At 39.0% G+C, this 22,971-nt stretch overlaps 1 protein-coding gene across 4 annotated transcripts in view; it reads left to right on the top strand.

Moving 5' to 3' along the window:
- The window catches only part of BNC1 (basonuclin 1), a 127,284-nt gene that overhangs the window by 39,688 nt on the left and 64,625 nt on the right, over positions 1–22,971 (top strand). The window contains exon 1 of one of the 4 annotated variants that reach the window (XM_040570513.1): positions 15,934–16,077. The exons of 1 other annotated variant lie outside the window; for it this stretch is intronic. Coding sequence is in view for 1 of the 3 variants with exons in the window: in XM_040570510.1 (XP_040426444.1) it covers positions 16,349–16,357 (9 nt within the window). In the remaining 2 variants the exon portion in view is untranslated. Of the gene's footprint in view, positions 1–15,933; positions 16,097–16,120; positions 16,358–22,971 lie in introns of those variants that run through there. 2 more of the 4 variants (XM_040570512.1, XM_040570510.1) reach the window with 2 other exon arrangements.

Raw genomic sequence — 22,971 nt, 5'->3', positions numbered from 1 at the left:
TCCAGGTACAGCTACTGTGGTAGCTGTTTTCCAAACCTTTAACCATAGCTGATACCTGTGCAGGTTCCTGGAGCAAATGAACAGATACAGCCCACTGCATTTTAGCGAGAGGAATGAGTTATTTGTTCATTCAAAAAATATGGATTTTTTCAGCAGCTGAAAATCTCTGCTGATGGGATTTTCAAAACACATTTTGCTGCCCCTCATTGGTCTTGAAAGTGAGGATTTCCTTCTTCCTGATTGTATGGGTGGTGAGAAGCACTCCTTCCTCTGGAGCTCACCAAGTTGATACTGCAGCATCTTTGTAACACTGCCACTGAGAATATGCACACCGATGACCTACTGCTAGGATAACGAAACTGAAGTAAACAACAAAGCACCCTGAAAATACTGATTTCTCTGAAGTTGAAAACTGGAGAATAGCAAAATTTCAGTCACTTTGTTTCTGATTAGAATTACAAAGCTGTGTTAAGCGTAGAATTCAGCACAGAATGTTCAGGTGTCCTGATACTATCTTCTGTATGCAGGAAATTTACTGTATCTTTGTCCAGGAACACTGTCACAGTTGTTGCTGCTTTTATCACCCTGTGACATACTGGGACCTCATTTTAAAACTGCTTAAAAGGAAATTTAAACTAACAAGTCTGTAATCCCATGACATCACCTTGATTTGGTAGCATTTCTTTCAGTGTGTTTGGAGGCAAGAGAGAAGGAAGGGAGGAAAGGTGATGCCTAGTGAAGCTAATCTCCTAGGCCCTGTGTAGCAGTGCTGAGAGGACTGTGCAGAGCTATGCAGAACATCTGAGTTAGGCTCCTGCTTTGAGACGCCCTCAGAAGGAGCCTTCCCCTCTGCAACAAAGACCGAGGAGGTCAGGAGAGATTAATCCTTCAGAACGTCCTCTACTGATGCTTACAAAATTATCAGAGAAGTTAGGAAACTGTTGTGTTAAAAATCGGTTTACCTGAGTTTCATACTGTTGAAAGTATGGTTCTGAAAACTTTACAAGAGGCTAACTAAGAACAAGAGCCCCAGACTAGCTCTGGAACAGCACTTAGCAGCACAGCCTGAGGTATTTCCTTGCTTCTGCAGTAGGGTGAGCCCCATTGCACAGGCAGCCAGGACAGAGGAGCTGAACTCACCTGCCTGTAGTCGCACAGCTGGCTGGCAGAAAGCTATAGGCTATATTCCCTGGGAAAACTGTCATAATGTATAGGTCCAGAGGTATTTGAGCTTAAATTTGTATCAGAAGGTCTTGCCTTATTGTATAAAGAAATATTCAAAAACATTTGTTGCTGAATGCTACTAAGAGAATGAGCTAGGGAATATTTCTGTTACAGTTAGGTGGTTACTTGCAGTGCTGAAACGGACACTTTCTCCAATGATAAGAAGTTTCTGGCATTGTTGCTACCTCAGGAATTTGAAAGAAAGAAAAAAAACACCAAAAATTACACCAATAAAAAGGTCTTGCATCATGCCTAAGGTCATTAGCATCTGGCTTTGGGAAGCTGCCAAAGGGAATGAATTTCAAAGGCTGAGACTATTAGTTGAGAGCCTGCCAGTCCCAAGAGGTCTTACCTCAGTCTTACAGCAAGAGCTTCCTGGCAGACCTTAATGGCTGTGACAGTACTTTCAGTGAGAGGATATCACTTACAATTGAATCTAGAACTACATGGGACTTAGCAGAAACTTTCTAGCGCAATGAATGGCGCCAGGAAGAAACAGAAAACCAGCAAATGGCCTGAATGCAGGTGTTACGTGCTCACATCAGTTCTCTCTGCTCCGGGGGAAAACAGATGCTTTTCTGCACCTGCTCTACTTTCAGCCCAGCTAAGAAGAATGCACTGCATTAATCTTGTATAGAGGTGACCAAAGCAAGGTGAATCCGCATGGTCTCTTCCCCAGCCATAAGCAAGCAGCTCTCTAGATGAACAGTGCTGCGTATAAATCCACAAGCCAAGAACTGTCAGCTCGAAAGCAAAGCAGGCACTGCTCCTGCTCAGCCCTCCAAATACTTCTCCAGCCAAAACCCAGTCTCTTCCAGTGAATCTGAAATGAGTCACAGTCAGCTGGTTTTGTCAAGTCCCCTGTCTTTGTCAGGCACTGAGGAACAGATCCGCGGATGGATGATATCTGCCTGTTAATGTGACATTGCAGATCAAAATGTGTGCCCGTGCCTTCCAGCAGGCTTGACACGCTGCAGTGCGGACAGAAGCAGACTTTTCTGGGGTACCAACAGTTGCCCAGGGGTCTGCTTTGGAACAGATCCATTCATTTTAAAAGGGGAGCATGTGTGTGTTCTAGCACATAAATAAAAACGAAGAACTTTGGCTGAGAGGCATGCAGTTCAGGAGGTGAACTTCCAAAAATTGAAATAAATAAAGGAAACCTGCAAGTCAAATACATCACTGGTATAGTTCCTTTTTTTTTTTTTTTTTCAGTTCTTTGTGTCTCTTTTCTAGTGTACTTTTGTAGTTGCTGCCTGTTATTGTTGTCTCCAAGCCTTAAAAATCTGGTGTCCTAGCATTATTACTGATGGAAATGTGAAATGCAGAATTACAAGAATCGAGGTCCTTGGCTTTCTACAGATGGTAAAATGAGAGAGCATAAGCACAAAGGTATTTAATGGTTCACCAAAACCTGCCCTGCTTCACTTTCAAGTTCACCCTGCTGTTGTTCTCACCTGTTCTTAATAGATCATTGGTAATCCAGGTGTATTTGAAAGAAGTGCCTAAAATCACTCGGATAGCTATGTAATAAGTGGACAAAGAAAGATGTGACATTTGTTCCAATAGCGTTTTGGTGTTGCTGTACATAGAGATGAAATACATCTTTTGCAAATAGAAAACATCATTGCTCACAGAGATAAAATGTTGGCATTTAAAACTTAACCTGTGGCTCATCACTCTTCTACATGAGATCATTGCACAGCAGAATGAATTTCACAAAACATAGTACAGATAATTTTAAAACAGGAAGGATTACTGTTTCTTGCTTTAACCTCAGCAATAATGACTGGAAAGTGTTCCACCGTGTAGAAGTGAAAGTTGATAGGTCTCAGTTTAGTTCCCATATGGATTTTGTTTAGTTCTCACATGGGAAGGTGTACACATCACTGAAACTGCCTTTTTTTTTGTGTTTTTGTAAATGAGATCATGTTCAGCATGATCATGGAAAACAAGGTTTGGGATGAGCTGTGAAAGAGAACATGTTTGTCTAGAGATGGTCTCCAGAGCTGGATTTGAGTGCAAGGTAGGACAGTGTGTACACCTGGTTGTTCTCTGCAGGACCCCTCAAATGTCCCTGTGATGCCTTTCCTCAATGGCTGAAATGAGATATAATCAGAAATATCTGCCTGCCCCACTGTGGGGCTTATGGGTTTTGTTGGCTGAGGAGCCAGAGAATCGAATATTTTCAGTAGGAAGAGAAACCCTTTCTCACAGGTTTGATGTTGGTTCATTTGTATTTTTTACATGTTCAGTGCCATCAAATATCTGGATCATTTCTGGGGTCAAAATTTAAAAAGTGACACGAGTCACTTCAACAAAAAAAAAGAAAAAGAAGAAAATAAAAATAATCTTATTAAATTTAACATAAATCTGAAATAAAATATTTTTGACACAGATTGAGCTCTTTGAACAAAAGTAAAATTGTGAAGAACTGTGCTATTTTTTTCCTAACTTCACTTAGAAAATAACTTGATAAACTTCAAGTAAAAACAAATTAAAAGAAAAAAAAAGCACCGACACACATACTTACAAATTAAATAGAAATCAGTGCAAACATTGATCCTACTGTGCAGCCCTGACTGTCAGGCAAGAGTACGAGTCAGGGGTGTGTTTTTGCCTAAAGCATCACAGCAGGGCGCTGGTCTGGTGTCCTCTTGGTGTTCCTGGGCATCTGTGTTAGTGGTATTGCATCTTCTGGTCAAGAACCATGGGATTTCAGAGAGGACGAGCAATTGCTTTTTAATGTGAATGCCTGTCTTTTCCCAAGATTACTGTTATTTTATCATCGCGGTTATTTTTCAGCCATGTTTCAAAGGTAGCTGAGTGTTCAGAGCTTGTAATCGACGGTAAGAGGCCAGGCAGTAATTTCAAGTCCCCGATACAGTTGGTCACCTTGAGGTTTGCCAAGTACAAGTCTTTGAGAAACACTTGTTGTTTCAAACTGTGCTTATTTACTGGTGAGGTAATAAAGCAGGTATCCGAGATATACTCCTGATCACAACTGTTGTTTACTTAGACTCCTTGTGCCAGTTCTTGTAATTGTGACTGGCTAGGCACGATGCGACGCTTTAATTGGGAAGTAGAACGAGCAGCATGTTCCACTGCTAATGGCTGGGCTGTGCAGAGGAGTTACTAATTAGCCTAAAGAAGCACCAAATACTGGTGTTTTCACAGAGTGACTTTCCAACACCTTATTTACATCACAAAATCTATGTATAAAAGTAGCTTGCATCTCTCCTCCCCTGTAAACAAGTATTTCACATTCTGTGAGGCTGATGCTACAAAATGAATGTTACCCAGATAATGTGGGTTGGAGTACAGAGAAAATATCTTGATAAACAGAATACACAATTTCTAAGGCTAGAAATGAGTTTTTAGAGCTTTCTAAAGAAGCCAATTTTTTTTAATAGATGTATTGCAAAGGCTGTGCTATTTCTCTTCGCTGGCCAGTGTAATATGATGGTTCTGCACAAAGACATCTTTTTCTAAGTCTATAGAGGAAATGTTTGTAAAGGCTGGGATTGTGCCTCTACTCTGTAATGTTTATAAACAGCAATTGTTGCTTGCTTGCTAAAATGGTGGTCAGGAGAAAATGCTATTCTTAGGAGGAGGATGAAGCCACAGAACGGGCTGAATGACAGGCTGGCTCTGTCACAGATTTATTATACAACTTTGGGTAAATCACAAATCCACCAGCTTGTAAAAGGGAGATAATGCTAAGCGTATAGTGAGGGTTGCAATGTTTTATTGGTGTTTTTTAATAAAAAATGTGTTGAGATCACTTGAAATGAAAGGCTTCAGAGGTATATGGAATTTATTACAGGTCTAGTATAAATTGCATTTCTTGGAACTAAACTGATTTTTACCAATGAGGATTTAAATATATTCGCAGTCCAAAAAGGCATTTCCTTCTTAATAGCCCTCCTCTACTATAGAGAAAAGTAAAGATCACAGCAAATGTTCCATTTCTGTTTGAAGGTGTCACAGAGTTTTTAATAAAGATTGTGCTGACTGTATCACTACCTCATTTCAGCATGGACAATTTCAAAAGAAGCTAGCACTAAATGATTATGTTAATCTTAGTGGTTTTTCCCTATTCAGATTTTTGTCTAATTGATGTGGAGATGTAGTGCTCCTTTACCACAGAGTCACGCAAGCTGGATGCCATGCTGCATCTTCAGCTCAAAAAGAATATTCTCTTAATCTGTTGGGTAAGCTGAGTATGGTGAAGCCATATGTGGATGAAGAGTTTAATACAGAAAAAATTATTACGAGGCAGGGGCTTTGGAACAAGGCATGTGGCCGAGCTAATAAAAATGTCTCGCGGTTGCTGCCAGTAGGCTTGATCCTGCCTCCCTCAAAGCCAGCAACACAAGTTGTGTTGGCCATGTGAAGGCAGGAGAAAGTCCTTTAGCTCATGGAGGCCCTCGGCAGGAGGGGCCACCTGTCCAAGGCACTGAAAAAGGCATCAAAATTAATCTCCAACTCCCATTAACCTCATGCGGCTTCAGCGCAGTCTGCTGCAGCCCAGCCATCACTACATCCGGTAGGGCCGTGACTGTTCGGCTCGTCTCCACAGGAGCCTAAGGCCTAAGGTGGGGAGCGACAAAACGCCCTTCTTACCACTACCGTATGGTTTATTTTTAACAGTAGGACAGCGTAAAAGAGAAAAGGAGGTTTGTGAAAAATCGCACAAGCTGTGTGTGTCTTTAGTATAGCTGAAGGCTCATTACTTCCTTGTGGTAATCCTGCCAGGCCTACTTCTTCAATCCCTTCTGTGTCGGTCTGGCAGTCAGCTTCCTGCAGATATTATACCTAAACCACTGCTTCATAAGAGACTTCTGTTTTACACCTGCCATAGTTCTTTTAATTGTATGATTTCGCACCTTGTTCCAGGCCTGGCGCTCCTCCAAGCAATCCCCAAGTGTCTTGTAAAAAGTGGTTGGTCTTGAAGCATTTTTCTTCTTTTCCATTTTTCACGCTATGCATGCTCCCCTATTATTTTAAACCAGTATATTAATGGAGGGAAAGCCCTGGTAACCAGTCCAGTGCTTCTGAGTTATTAACAGGGCAGCTCAAGTCTCACCCTAAAATAGGCTGGTGCTTGTTCAAGTGCATTTCCAGTAGCGTAGATGCTAAAATTCAAGGGACTCTGTAGCTAACACAACACTTATTCATAGCAACTTTGCTTCTTGAATTGCTGCTACCTGTTGCAACATTCAAGGATTCCCAGAAGTTTATTTAGTTCCCAAATTTGCTAGCGGTCTAAATTAGCATCCTAGCCAACTTAGCCAAGTCTGGTGTCCGGATCACCCAGATGTACACAGCTTGAGCTGACAAGGAGTTGAATTCCATTATGAACACATTTAAGCTAATAATTTCCAGTATAAAATGCTGCTCTTAATGTTGCATGAAAAATATCTGGTAGCAGAGAGATTCTGGCTTTCTGTGTAAGCAGTCTGCTGTCAGAATGATCAGTGGGGAAGGGATTGGCAGGAGGAGGCAAGGGGCTGGAAAAGCTGGGTGTCTGTAAGCTGAGACAGGCTCGGTGCTGGAAGGCTGCTCTGTCTCCTCAGGTTCAGAGGAAGGCGAAGTGGTGAGGGGATGAGAGGAGGGAAACTGTGGAGACTGCCTGGGCAATGGGGCAAGGCGGCATTGGAAAATAAATGAGAGCTCGTGGCAGATGCTGATTCCTCAGCCAGCTATTCTTGGCAATGAATAAAAAGGTTAAAGCAAGGAAAAGTTATATTTATTTTTGTGTGTGTGTATGTATGTATGTGTTTTATTTTTAAAAGGTTGCTTTTATTTCCAGGTTTTCAATTATTTCAAAGGTTGCCTATACCGGAGGTGCCACAATAACTCATAGCTTCACAGAGACAAATCTATTATTGCTTATCACAGAAATGCCCAGAGGCCTCTTGTAGGGACAGAGCCCCATTGTGTCAGGTGTTATGGAAACATCATGTATATCTTTGATTCATAGTGTATTTTGAATCACCCTTAATAGTTTAATATTTTTTCCCATCAGTTAATTTCGGTTTTCAAGCTCTGAAAGGGGCTTTTACACAGCATTTGTAGGTTCTGGCAAAAATCTCTACAGATCACTACAGCCACTTCTGCATACCAATTCTATATACCACCATTGGCAAATATCAACAGCTGGCAACAAAACTAGATGTAGGTTGGTCTGACGATGTATCACAGTGGCAGATTCAAGCATTAATTGAAAAAAAAAAAAAAAAAAAAGGGCAGAATAGAATAGAAGGAAAAACTAGCTCTTTTTGTGAATTAATCTTAGAACTGAAATGTCACTTTACTAACATATTAAACTATCCAGATTTTTTTCCTTCCTGTGGCTAGAAATAAGGAAGAGAGTAAGGTAATGAAAATATTGAAGGATCGCTTGGAAAATTTCAGTGTAACATTTTCAGTATTGTCAGGTTTAGTTTTTCATAAGAAATGTAAGATCTGTCCTAGCGGCTCATAAACTGCTTTTTTGGATAAGATAATGTAACAAACACTAGGTTGACTATACACTCTAAAGTTGTCATATTGAGCAGAAAAATAGTGGGATAGTTGCTCGCATCATTTAGCAGCACACTCTGCAAATAATCTTTTGAAGCCACTGGGATTATTCATGGATTTTTAAACAAGTCCTTCTGTAAAGTTCTGTTTTTGCCCAGAAATGGTACTTTTATTCATTGTGTGAATGCAGCAACTTTGAATCTGTCCAGCATAATAAAATAGTATCTGTTACACACAGGCAAATGTTGAAGACATTTGGAATATGGCTGTATGAAGTGGTTGCTTGTGTTATTTAGACTGGTTTTAGCTGGAATTCCAACTTTTTTTTAACACCACTCGTATCATCAAGGTATATCCAAAGCTACCACCAACTAGCTGGACAGCTTTCTCTGTAAGTTTTACACGTCTTATCCTCCTGCACTCCTAAAGTCTTATCTCCCTTGTCCATAGCCAAAAGCTACTAACTTGGAACAAAGTTCAATCAAGACCCAAACATAATGAAGAAGGAGAAATCGCAAAAGATGGAGTTAATGGCTGCAGCTACCGCTGTGGATCCTTTTGCCACAGGCTCTGAAAGTCTGGAAAATTAATCAAAGTTCAATCAAGGATGTATGATATTGCGGCGGCTGCAGCAGCAGTGTCTGGTGTCACCTGGGAGCTGTCCATTAAAAACAGCTCACTGAAAACCATCGCGGTATTGATGTGGTATCCTGGTTGAAGGGGGTAGTCAGATGCTTCTCCAGGACGTTGCTATACCTTCTGCTTTTACTACTGGGTAAACTTCAGAAGTTCAACACATATTTGAGACATAAAAAAAGTAGGTACATGTCTGGAATAGGCTAATAAAATCGCTAGTTTTAAAGAAACCTACTAGGTGGAAGGTGGGTGACCGTTTCAAGGAGGTTTCATGGAATGTCATTGTAAAAATAGGAACTAAATTTTTTCTTCCTATTCAATAAGAAGGGGACCTAAAATCAAAAAGATAAGTGAGAACAAAAGTTTTGGCTAAAGCATAAAGTTGTAAGATAAGTCTTCATCAGCGTGGGAGAGCTGGTAAATAAGCATCCATAATGACCTCTGATTGTCCTAGTGGTAACAGTACTTCAGGCATGGTTGTTAAACTCAACAGTTTGTCCAGAAATGTGTACGTTATGAGTTTAGAGAAAAAAAATCTTCTGCAGGTAAGCTGTAGTAATTTTTTGCAATAATTCTTCTTTCAGAAATTAATTTGAAAACATAGAATATTTGCTTTTTATTTCATTGCCTGGAAAAGAAAAATGTCCTATAACCTTTATGATGTTTATGATTTAAACTTGGCAAAACTTGTGGGCAGGGAAAAATCATCTTTCATTTTATCAGACTGCCACTGAGACACATCCTAGTCATCTCTGTAATACTCTGACACTCCCATAAAACAAAGTAAAATTGCCACCACTGGTATTACTGCTATGTTACTCATCAGTTATTATATGCCATGGTTTAAACGGTTGAAAACCACTACCTGGTATTAAAGAACAAGGGGAAAAAAAAAAAAGGAAGGAAAATGCTGGAGGCTGTGAAAATAAATACAAAGCTCAGTACTGTAGGTGAAGTGTCTCCTGTATTGGTAGGACTCTATCACCTTTGGGGGGGGGAAAAGAAAACAACCAACGGTATTAATGTTTCAGGTATCATACTGCCGGCTCTCCTTTTCTTTAACCATGTGAATATGAGTTGCTCCCAGTTTTATGGCAGACATTTTCTTCTGACTTTGACACACCTCTGGCCCAATGTCACACCCTTTGGCCTGGGGGCACAAACATGGTTACTGACTATTCCTTTTATGACAACACAAAGTCTCTGGAATTCTGTCTAGGCACTTTAAATCAGATGGCATAAACAAGTCTTTCTCCCCATTGTATTTCTGCCTGGATCATCACTATATCTTAAGTGAAATTACTGGTATTCTTTTGACAAACCATTAATGCTAGGAAGGGGGTTGGATATTTTTTTGTTGTTAATTACTAAATCTCGGTGACAGACAGAATCTGCCTGTTAAAACTTGTGTTGTAATTTGAGGATTAAATGCTGCACCTCTGAGAAACATCAGTATCAAAACTGATTTGCTCTAAGAGACTTAACGTTGTTAGAGGCTGCAGTCTGACAAAGTAGATTCCTTAATAACAGAGTTAGCAATTAAATGTTTTATGCTCCTCACAAGACTTACAAGATGAGAGGGCAATCGCTAGAATTGTGCAGAAAGGAAAATGCGTAGCCAGTACAGCTACCACCTTAATCCCTGACACTGAAAGACTTCAGCTCCCATTAATGTTTGGCTGTTAGATATGATTTGAAAATTGCATTTCGCTTGATAACACCTTTCTTATCTAGCCCGAAGGTTTGCAGGTTCATATTCTCCTCTAGCACCTTTGTGCAGCCCACCCCAAACCAGACTGACCATGCAAAGGGTGGACAGAGCTGCCAAGAACACTTGGGTATCTCATCCATGCTGCGTCCTTTCCTTAGAGCGCTATCTCTGGTTGGGTAGACATGTCGTATATATGAGAAGGTGATACATCTTTTCACCAGCCTTTTAGATAGAAGCTGCATACTTCTTTGCAGTTCAAGAACTTAGAAATGGAGAAAGAAAGAATCAGTGGGTAAGCCAATTTTCTTTCTAACAGCCCAGGGGTTAGGGGGAAATGGAAGGAGAGAGCCAAGAAAAGTCTGTAAGTGTATGTCTAAAGTTGTTCTGATTCAGGCAGGTCAGTTAAAATATACTTATTTTGAACAGTGATGTGATACAATTCGTATTTTCGTAACAACTTTTCCAGGCTTGATATTCACTGCATATATATATATATATATATATATATTTATGAAACATTTATATTTCTGTGTTTTTAACTAGGTATAGTTCTAGGGGCTAGACAACTTCAAAGTTGATGCTTTTTTGGCCTATTTGCAAGCTTTAGTTCCAAATACAGATTTGGATTTGAAGCCTGTCCCTCCTTGAAGTTTGAATTCTGTGGACATTGCTTCATAAAACATTTTAAAGAAGATAATGTCGTTATGTAAGCTCTTCGTGATTTCTTTTCCTGTACTCTTTGGTTGTACATATTGAAATCCAAGCATAGAAAGCACCTACTGGGCAAGAAGGTGAAAGGTAATGTGTTTAATTTAACATTTTCAACTGGCAAAAAGACAGAGAACAAAGAATAGGAACAGCCAGTGAGTTTGCAAGTGGCTAATAGTTAAGCTGGGTGCTCCAGGCTTCACAGTGGGTCAGATGGTGTTTATTAAAAATCTGGGGAGGTTGGAGAGAGTACAGAAGGAATGCTGCTTACAGAGAAGATACATGTTTTAGAGTCATTAAGACTCTGAATTGTAAAGCTCTCCAAAAAGATCTAATAAACCTACCTGAAGAGCAGATAAAACTGCTGAAAAATGCAAAGTAGAGCATGCTGGAAAGAAGTAATCTGGAGTTTTCGTAAATGCTGTCAAGTCCTGGAATGAAATTGTAAGCATTCAACAGAAAGCCCCAGTTATCAGAAAATTGGATGAACTCATCTGTATGGTATATGTGAGCAATGGATTAACTCTATTGCTTTCATTAGAAAAGAGAAAATGTTGTATTTATGTTTGTCACCAAGTACTTGCTAATTGTGTGTCTCTTGCTTAGTATAAAGCAGCATTAAACAGAGGAAACTAAAATGGTAGAAAGCAAAAGAATAGAACAGAGTAATGTTAAAGTATGTTAATGCTCTCAAAAAGTATGTTAATGCTCTCAAAAAGTCAAATGGGACAGCATATCCCTTCAGGTGATCTTATGACATCTACAAAAAAAATTAGCAAAAATGAGGAATGAGAACAGGAGAATGAAAATACACAATTCCAAAAATCACTGGAAGCAGGAGAAGGCTTTGCTAGGAAGATCAGCAGTAGGACCACCTCGATTAGCAAAGGGATTAATAAGATATGACATGAACAAATGCAGTGATTAGCACAGAGAAGTCAAGCCATGTCTGTTGGTTTATTGTATTTCACGTTTTCAAGCAACATGTTTTAACACCAGTATTGAAAAGCTCTTTCTGTGCAGTGCATAATTAAGCCATGTTGTATAATTATGGTACCATTCCTGCAGGGAACTGGGCCTTAAAAAAAAGGATGTAACTATGTAACCTTTAAAAAAAAAAAAAAAAACAGACTGTTAGATGGCAAACTTACAGAATCTATTATCAATTTTTTTCAGAAAGAAATACACATTTTGACATAAAGCAGTATTTAATAAAAGATGAAAAGAAACTTGCTGTTCAGGTAGCTATTTTGCAACTTAATTGTAGGTTTTCTTCTTGATTCTGTTGACTTTCTATGGAGAGGGGATGGATCGGTGGTATGAGATGGTGTTGATGGTTTCTTTCTGGGTCTATAATAAGCCTTACTTCAAATTTTAGCATCTTGAGCTATTTTGAGCTAACAAAGGAAAGTAATGCAGTGAACAGTTAGAGAAAAAGTAGTGCTGAAGCAGAGGTACAAATGTAAACTGCGTATTTTCTTTTTATCTAATTACACTAAAGGAGATATAAATAGCAAAATAGGGATCAAGATTTAAACTCAGATTAAACTGTTAATGGAATTTGTATACCATAGCTCAGTATTATCTGCTTGGGCCACCTTACAAAATCAGCCTACCTTGGTTTGGGTTTCTCTGTTGCTTAGATGAGAACTGGAGTGCCATACCGAGACCTTCCACACACCTTGAGAAAGCTTCTTACATACTCTATGGCTTAAGCTGGCCTTTTTGTAGTTGACAAGTGCTTAAAAAAAAACAGTACACAGAGTTTAAAACTATTTTTATCTTCATAATGAAAAGTTCATTAAATTTTGAAACTACTGGGCTTGCAAGTCATTTGATACCCAGGCCTGCAAGTATGCTTATGTCCTGCTGACAGGACCACAGCTCTCTTCATTTTCAAGGTCTTTTTCCTCTTTCCCTCCCATCTCCCCAAACTCTTGGGTCCCTTCAGCTCTGGACAAGTGTGTAATTCTTGTTCCTGGTGGCTTTCCCTGCTGAAAGGTGCCCCACTGCCCATCTGTATGATCATGGGGCAGACCATTAGTTCACATGTCTTTTGTAAGGTGAAATGCTTAATCCGCACCTCTCTCCAAGGCAATAAGTGAGCAGACCATTAAATTAGCACGGAGATCTTTGCCAGCATTTATTTAAGGAAGAGGGGCATAGTGTATTACGTGTTTGGAATTTAGGCTAAGCAGGCAGGACACAGAGGTTAATGCCATTTTGCAGCTAACTCTGTTAGAAAGAATTTGACACAGACAGCATGTGCTTGGGGAAGTTAGGTGCCCCTTTGCATAGAGCACACAGCAGCAAAGACCAAACCTACTCCTAACATTTAGATTGTGCTTGAGTGGTTTGTTGATGATCTTTTTTAAATTACCTTATTTTTTTTTTTCTTTTTGGTATCAGCCACCAAATCATGATTGAAAAAAGCCAAGAGAAACGTTTTTCTGGGGATGACATTGCACTTTTGTGCTACATCACACAATCTCAATTGTAGCGATTCCCTATGGTTAATACCTATTTTTTAAAAAATGCTAGATAATCAAATCAGGTAAGAGCAGCAGCTTTCTGTCTGTAACCAGTTCCATGTGTTGGAGCTCTTCTCAAAACTGTGAGTACTCTGGAATTTGGTGAAGGAGTTTTAGCACTTCACAATCTGCCCTACGTCCTCATATGTTCGTGCTGCTCTGAACACAGGCTGAGACATGGTGAAGGAGAGACAGGCTGGGGCAGATAGGGAGAGAAAGCAGCTTTCCTTGGGCTGCCTTGTTATGCCGTGATTCTAGGTGTTTACATTTGGACTTCCATGGATTTCAGACCTGGGAAACCTTTTCCTTTGCCCTCAACAGTGTCCCTGAGAACAGAGATAGATGCCTTGGTTTCCTCAAGGAGCTTACAACTCAAATGCATTCAAAAAAAAAAAAAAATCAGAATTGCAAAAATTGCAATAACTTGCCCAACAATACAAATAGCACTTTGATGGCAGAGCCCCAGACTGAACCCAAGACCTTTGGCTCAAGCCTGGGGCTCTGTCCTGAAGCTTATTTTTTACACAAGAAGCTATTTTTCCATTAAATTTCACTGCTGGAAGAGGAGTTACGGGAGTCACTGTCTGGTTTCAATTTTGGTCATTCTTCAAGATACATCTTGATAATTTGTTCTGTAGAAGCAAGCTTGAACTATGAATCAGCTGAAATTACTGCAAACACTGTTAGCGTGCTAGTATTTCTTTAAAAGTTGACCTGTAAATACAAATTGTCTCGAACATGTCACATTATGCTAGAGATCACTGGATTTTACTGAATGGAGCACAGGTAGTAAAAAGCTGAAAAACTGCTAATCAGTAACAATGAATAGTTGAAGAAGAGCAAGATTGGAATATGTTCCCATAAAATATTCATTGAAAAAGCTTGAACAATGAAAATAATGCTTAAGAGACTGTTAGTAGATAATTAATTAAGAAAAAAGTCAATTGGTCTTAAACTGTTTGCTATGGATAGTTAGCCCATTTAATAAGAATTATCATCTTCCAGGCAAATGGCAGATAGCTAGTAAATAGGTTTTTCCTGGGAACTGGCTGGAGGGGAGAACAGCTCTCCACACAGCTGACTTTCAGTCACTTATCATTTTGAAGTAAATTCAGACCTTCTGGCGGTTTGTGTAATCTTAAGCCACTCTTTGTTGGAGAATTCTCAATCAGGTAGATTCCTTAGCTACACTGCTGTTTGTTTCATTAAGAAGGAAATACAATTTTAGTAACAAGGTGTGCCTTTGGCTTTGAGTTATCATCACGAGAGGGCAGTTCGGGTTTCCCCTCACTGCAAAGCATAGGCTTTTAAAACCGCTCCTAAGAATCAGCTCAAATAGCATCACGTGGCTGTGATTTTGTGGATGCTTCGTCCTACAGCTCACAAGACCGCCAATGATGTGTGTGGAAGTGTTCTGGCATCCTCGGCAGAGCCCAGCGCTGGTAGAGGTGGCTCTGGGCTGAGCTCTGCCAGGGGAGGAGCTATCGGTGGCTGACTCTTTGCACACTTCAGTGTTTTTCTGGCAGAAATATCTGGCAGGCCATACTGTGAAACTAAATCCCCCTCTCTTTTTCTCGGTCTTTGTAAGTAGTTCAGTGGGAGATATAAGGTATACGGTGGAGAAACCTATGGATTCAGGGAAAGCGTATGCTTCGTGTTGTGCTCTGTGGGCCCAGATTCTGGTATTGGCTTTAAAACTGGCTTTATCTGGCCTGCTTCCAGTCACTGTGGTGGAGCTGACATTGTCTTTACTCCAGTATTTAGTAAACTGTAAATTAGGTTCTCTCCTTAAGCATTGTGCATATATCTAGCAAATAATAAATAGGATTAGAGGACAAATTACCCAACAATTATTCGTTATGTTAGCTGTCTTCTCCCTACAGCCATCTTATTTCCTGCTGCCTTCCCTATGGGATTACAGGTATTCATCTGGTCAAACACTGTCCTGGTATGTTCCTAAAAGGATTCCCACTGAGTCCAGTGAGACTTATTCATGTGTGTTTCTGGGCGTAGCACGGTGTGTGCCTGGCTTAGGAGAGTGCCAAGAAATAATACATAGGAGGCAAAACTAGAGCAGGGAGAAGTGTTTTCTTCGTGGTTTTGTTTTGTTTTTTAAATAGGTGAGAGATGACTATGACAAAAATCCTGTTCTAACTCATGAATGCAACCCAACACCTGAATAACTCAAAACAGATTTTGGCCCAATTACTGGAAAGTAATTCTTCTCCTGTCTTTATAGCCTGTACTTCTGTTAATAGGAAGCTTCAACTTCATAAAAAGAAATAAAATTCAGCCTTAACGCAAAAGTAAGTTGATAGGGGGAAATGTTTTAACTTTAAAAAATACATGCCCCACTCAATGAACCTTTAAAACTTGCAAATGTTTAAAAAGAAAGGAAAAAAAAATCGGCAGCTGCAATTTGCAAAACACTCAGACACTAAAAATAAGTAATTTTAATCGTAAGTACCTCATAGCTTATTTGCAGATAGTTGTACACTCTTGGAAAAAAAAAAAATGTAATAGGCCTTAGGTCAGCTGCATTGATTTAATGCATTACTTAGGCTGCCAGAGCAGAGGTAGAATCTCCTCGCACTGCATTAGGAGTGCCTCAAGCCTCCGTGACTCCTTTTGATCAAATCTCTGTGAAAGATGAGTGTCATGCCCTCTTCGAGCCAGCTGTGAGGGGACTGCCCTGCGACTGGAGGAGCATGCTGGAGCACAGCACTCCGGGGCAGCGAGGTGAGAGCTGGCTGCAGAGGTGAGAGGCAGACACAACTTCGTACTGTAGGTCTGGAGAACACCAAGGGGGAGGATCCTATTTCACTCCCCTGTGCACAGCCTGAGCATACATCAGACCTTGAGGTGCTCAGAGTCAGACAAGAGTAAAGAGGCGTGTGATGGTTCTGCCTTAGTACTTGTACAGACAGGAGTGTTTCCAGTACTTCTTTGTACAACTCACTGAGGGAATGGGAAACTGTTTTATAGCTCTGGAAACATAAGCACAGTAAGAATGTCTGAGGTAAGGAAAGTTCTTTGCAGTTATATATGAATGTGTGTTTTTACTGTGCAACTTTTACTTGTGGTTATGCACTGTGGAGATATAAAAATTCTTGTAATGGTGTTGTTTTGGGTAATGAACAATGGAGGTGAAAGCTGTAGTGAAATGTACTCTCCATTTCTTAATTACTAAAAGATACTGTGAAAGTAGAAAACTATATTAAAAAATCCTGCTTTTCTTTCTGCTGTGCACTGTAAACAACTGTATGACTTTTCTATTCTACAGTAAGTAATGCAGAATTGCAGGCTGATTATAATAAGCAGAGCCATCACTTGTATAATTGTTTTCCAATTGAAGTAGTAGCATGTAAATCATAAATACTTGACAATGTTTAATTGTAGAAGTCCTCGATATACATTAATAACAATAAAATCTGTGCTTTGTGACTCAGATGTGTTCTGACTGAAGTGCTTTAAGCAGATACATTATCATTATTATGACGTATAAATGCATTGAAGAGCAGACAACAATATAATTTCAGTACGAAGTTCTTTTGAAATTACCACTAAAGTGGAATCTAATGTATGCCCTTTATATTCAATTTATTGCTGACTATTTAGCATCCAGAAAATAAGGCCAGTAATTCTTTTCTTAGGATCAGTCTGTTTGTAGGGGGGGGCAGAGGGAGGGGAGAGAGAGGGAGTGTGTGTGTGTGTGTGTGTGTGTATGGGGTTGTCGTCTGTTATTATTATTTTTTAAATATATAGCTCATTAAGAGGTTAAATGCATCAGAATATAAGATGCTTATTTAATTTATTTTGATTTTTTTCATCATGTAGAAAAATAAACATGGTTTAATTGTCATCTCATACATAATAAGGTTTTGTTAGATGTGTTTAAGATACAGCATTTTACTTTCTGGTTTATTAATTGGCCAGATACTTCTAGTCCTCTGTGTAAGGAATCCTTGGTTTAAAAATGAGGAGAGGGCAGATCGCTAACCCAAGGGAAGGCTACTGATATATACAGGCTGTGGCTTATCCTTCTGTAAAATCCTGTGGATAAAAAGTGACACTATTCTTTTCTTCCCCTATTTATTTTTATTTTTATTTTTTGTATATAATTAACAAAAAATAAATTATGTGTGTTTTTTAGTTTGAATAATGTGGGGAGCCAGGCAACTTTCTGATATTTTGCGGATGTGAGAGAGAGAAAATGAATTGAACTGGTTTTGTTTTAATTTAAAACAAACCATTGTTTGAAAGGCAGTTAGCAGTCAATTTTCACATCTGATCCGAAGTTGGAGTTTGGTGTGCTCGTTTAGTTGAGATTGTTGTTCGAGCAATTTATATATAAATTTCTGTAATTCATGTAACTACTTGGCTTCTTGAACCTCGGGAGCTGATTGTTTGTCTTATCTTTTGGTGAGCTAACTCTGCGTTATGTTGCAAAACCTTGAGGCATGTTGTGTTTCTTCGTGTTCCTGCAGTCTGCAAGTGAAGTCAGCTTCATTAGTTTCATGATGGCACATCAGTGCATGGCTGGTGTTGCCGCTTCCTTCAAGCTACTCCCGGAGCATGATCTGGGCTGCCTTGGTTTGGATAAGCTTGTAAGGATTTGTCAGCCAGATGTGACAAGATTGTCAAGAGGCAAGTAAAGAAGGAGATCTGATATTAATCAGTGCATAGCTTGGAGCCAAACTTTCTCAAATGCAGTGTAGTAACATGTTCTTCTCATTTACTGCTTCTCTTTGTGGCTATAGAACTGCCACTGTCTGAGTTTGACGGTTAAAAGGGATGCCAGCTAATAGTCTTTAATTGTAAGGATACAATTCTAGGTGGGAAAAGATCATATGTTTCTGTTTTTAACATCCTCTTTGAAAATACAGTTCTATTTACTGCAGTTTGCTGGAAAATATGCTAGCGTTATGATAGACAAGACTCTGTTTTCTCTACTAGTTTTAAAATACTGAAATAGTGGCTCAGTGCTCTGCTCGAGGAATGTGAGGTGGGCAGCCTCCCTGTACTCCAGGTCATGGTGCAAAGTAGGACTTGCATTGTTTGTAACTGCTAACAACAGTGTGCGGTGCCTTTCTTTGTTCTGGTGATTAGAACAAAGTACACTGAAGAATACCTTTCTCACTTCTTCTTTTACTGAAAATGGATAAAATATTGACTTTCAAAGAACATATCATGCAATATTGCATTAGATCTATTTACATTATGTGTATAATGCTAATAAGTTTTTTTACGTATAACCAGTATAATTCTGCATTTCTGTGTAAATCAAACTTCAGAGTTTTTAGCAGTTGCAGCTTAACCATAGGTGAATGTGTAAAAAGTATCTAATCTTATGTTATGGAAAATACATTCTTGTTTTACTTATTGTAAGTATTTTTGCTTGATTGATTTTAAGAAGTAATTGTTCTGTTAATTCTTTGAACTACGGAACCATCTTCAACCTATTTAGAACCATAAAGAGAATGGCATCTGCAAACATATCCAGACGTGCAGGAGAGCTAAATAGTCATGAACGGGAAAAATTATTCCAAATTTTGGGCCATTTTGTGGGCTCACTATAGCTGGGATGAAATTCTGCCTCCTTAGGCTGCAACAAGATTTGGTCTTTTTATACCAAATGCCTTGACTTCCAGCTTCTGTGCCTGTTCATGGTGTTATTAAGAAATCTGTTCATACAACATTAAGCATGTCATTCTATTTCCTATCAAGTAAGCCAATGATTTAGTTTGTTTTTAGTAATAGACTCCTCTATTGTATTAAATATTTCCTGATAAGAACTGAAATATTCTTTCTTTTTTTTATTATTGTAGATTACACTTCTTGCTACATGTTTGTTTTTAAAGCACCTTTCATAGGATTTGGCATTTGTTAAATATTTTCATGCAGATTTGAGCTAAAATTTAGCTACAGACCTTGAATTCCAGCAAAAGATCCGCAAAATGCAGGGAAGAAAAGCTATTGTTTTGGCCCCCTGGGTCATCTCCTGCCCTTCATGACTTAAGTGGTGCAGGAACTCAGTTCCTATGTGCGGTGCAGCCAGCAGTTTTTGTCCTAGCAGATGCTACAGCTGAAGTTTTATAGCTTCATCACTTTTTTTTTTAATTCTCATTATATATTCGCTACTATCTAAAAATCTCTTTAGAGACTGAAATTTCAGTATTCAAACTCAAAGTAAATAATATTGAGGGACCAAGCAAAAAGTGAGAAATTCTAACAGGGAAACTTTTTTGTCATTTTAGGATAAAGAACAGTAACATTTTCTTTCCACACTTTAAAACCATGGTAGGATTGTATCTTTAAACACATACATGCTTTTGAAAGAACGAAATAACTATTTCTCACTGATAATCAACTATATTTCAAATTTGAAGTCAAAAGTTTGGGGTTTTGTTTTATTAGCTATTTAAACTGGTGTTTGAAAGCCGTTTCAAGTTTTCTCACCTGCGTTCAATAAAAAAGAATACTAGGTTTTAAATTGTGAAATTACCAATGGAGCTACACTGTTGCATAAAATATTGCATAACTCTTTAGCACCATAGATAGTATCACGTGTATGTGTACAAATACTGTTTGGGTTTAAAATTTATGAAATTGCATTAAATGAAATTGTGTAACACTAAATATTTCAGAGTGCTGTTATTTTTCTTTCATTCTTTAATGTATCTTTTCTGTCTGTAACAAGAAGGGGAAGAATTTAAGCATGTGTTATTTTATGGCTTTAAGATTCATGCAGCGGTGTGAGAAGCTGAAAATGTTGGGATTGTCTTCGAAACGTTAATTCACCCATGTTGCACACATATAACATTCTTTAAATCATGTAAATAGTTAAAGGCATATTTTAAAGGGTTTATATGCTTTAAAGGTCTTGCAGTTCATTTATACTAATATTCTTCATTTCTCTGATAACTTGTGCATATACATAACATTTATTTCTTGTTAATGTAGGACTTGGAGTTAAATATTTAATTAAGCTTTAGATCTTGGACAGATCTGTAGTCTCAGCACTTAACATGGGATACATAGCATGCCAATCTGGTTAAATAGCCTGTGCACAGCTTATTTTCTAGTTTAAATAACAGGTATTGTTTCATCATAACAAATTTCACACCATTTCTGTTTGGTGACTTACCCTTACCCCCAAACCTTGAGCAGCTTTTCTCATCAGTTTGCAGCAACCTGTTATTCATTTTTGAAACACCCTAATATGAATGACTTTTCCTGTAAATTTTTTAGAAGGAAAGTTGAGATTTTTGTGATAAATACTGCTTAATAGTCAGCAAAATGTAAGGGTTTGTGATCTACACAGAGTAGGGCAGGTACACCATGGAAACTGTAGCACTATAGTTTATTTCAGGGTCAAAAGTAAATAACTGCAAGATAGTGATAGGGTGACATTTTTCATTCCTTAATTTGTATTTCTTGTTTTCTTTTCCTAATTGAACAGTAAAAGAAAAGAGGAGCTAAATATATTCCCCAGTTTGACCAAGCTGTCTGTCAACACACACCTGTTGTTAACAAGCGAGATTAATTGCATTGCAAGCTAATGTATCTGCAAGCACGTTGTTGAATAGTAAAATTGAGCTTTACTGTCCAGTGCTTTTTGTTTAAAGAGTAACAGTTTGTGCACACACACACACACGTGCACTCTCTTCGTATAATTATTTTGACAGTGCCATTAACAAGAGTTGCCCTAAGGGGCCCTTTAGGGTAAGTGACATGCATGAAGAGTGATTTTCATCCCACAAGTTATGCTGTGATTGAAGTTTGGCCTCGTTAGTGTGCCGCCTTTCTCAGAAATATCTCCATTCTGCTTACTCACCTCGCTGCATTGCCCGAGACTGTCCAAAGCACCTCTATTAGCTGCTAAAGCTGCCGCTTAGCCGCAATTGGCTGTAGGATTTTGAGTCTTTACTTAATTCAGTCTCTTATCTCACCTACTCATCCTCAGGACTGTTCTCAGTTACTAAAAGTTCTTAATAAAGTGGCGAGCAACATGTGGACTAGTGGCCCGTAATTCAGTAGCCGGCTAAAACTTTTAAATCCACAATCATGGCTGATTTGACTGTGTGGTACCATCGCATGGAAGTATTGGCTAATTTCAATTCCATCTTACTGAGCTGTTTCACTCTGTCCCACCACTTTTTGGCCAGTTTTGAAGATGTTTTCATCAGTTATTACAAGGACAATTAAACATTTTCAGCTGCAGGTGGTAGACTGCACCCGCAAGAGAGAGATTCAGTCCAGTTCTAGCCAAAACTTGCTTTATTAAGCTCCGCAGAGGGAGACAGTAATGAGATAATGTAACTTGCTTCAAAACCTGGGTTGTAAATACTCTGCTTACTTCTCAGGCTGTGACTGCTTAAAAGGAGGTCAGGTTTTGGTATCGGACCCCAAATAAACAACATGGATATACGCATAAGGATTCTGGTAATTAATGGGATGTATTCTGTGGTCTTGTCTAGAAACTGTATTCAAACTTGTGGCCTTTGTGTTCTTTAACAGTAAAAATCATAACAGAGTCTCCCCACAGAGAAGGTCTAAGTGGGAGTTTAGTGGTATCAGCACCAGCCAACATTTTCAGCACAATAGGTGTTAAGTTAAACTCCTAAATTCAGGCTTGGCCTCTGGAACAAAAGCTTTTTGTCTGGGTATTTTCAAAAGTTCTCGTACCTCCAGAGCTCGGTAGGAGCATACATGTTCAGCATGAACAAAAACCAGCCCACTTATTGAGGAGCCATCATGGATTTAGGTGTAACCTCATGTGTAGTGGAGCTGGGAAAGGCAAGTTGTGGCCCATCTCTGTCTTCCCCATCTTTATCCTCGTTAGTCTCTTACGCAGGAGACAAGAATTTTGCTAAATTATTTTACTAATAAGCAGTTTGCCAAATGAATCATCTAGGGCTAGCATTTAAACATGTTTGTTAATGGGGAAGGTTGGAGCTATTTGGTCAGTGCTGTTTACTCTGTCACATCCACATCAAATTTTTCTCTATTTAATTGAAAGCTCAAAATATGCAAAACATCAGATGTTTTCTGGATACAGCAAACAGTAAGGCCTTCTTTCTTCTCATGAGAAATGTGTGTTGCTATTTATTGTGTTTATTAAATGACTCTAATGGCACTGTTAGTTTGTAAGAAATGTTTTTTGTGAGATATGACTGTGGAAATAGTGTGTGCATCTTGTAGGCACCTTTCTCTTGTTTTAATAACTTTATAGATTTATTTATTTTAGTCTTGAATCTTTTTAAACTTCAGTGAAGAAACAGAAGAATTTGCAACAGCCAAATATGCTTGCAGTGGACATAAATGTAGTATGGATGGAAAATCTTTTGTTCAAGGGCTAAGGCTTTCAAAGACAGGCAGTGAAGGAATAATCTCAGCGGTGTGTCAGTCTGTCAGTGTGTAGTGTAGCAGGACAGCTTTGACCTCAACCACAACTGACGATCTTAAACACGTGACAGAAGAGAACATGGCAGGCCACAGGACTGGCCATGTGCAGGTTGAAACACAGGCCAAGTCTACTTTGTCCAGAGTAGCCCTCAGGTAGGTCTCGCTGTCGGAACTGGGTACACAGGTACAGGCATTTAAGTGCACTGTCACTTGGTGAGTGTCTTC

The sequence above is a fragment of the Cygnus olor genome, chromosome 11, assembly GCF_009769625.2.
Source record: "Cygnus olor isolate bCygOlo1 chromosome 11, bCygOlo1.pri.v2, whole genome shotgun sequence".
Classification (NCBI taxonomy): domain Eukaryota; kingdom Metazoa; phylum Chordata; class Aves; order Anseriformes; family Anatidae; genus Cygnus; species Cygnus olor.
This window is presented reverse-complemented; position numbering and strand designations above follow the sequence as displayed.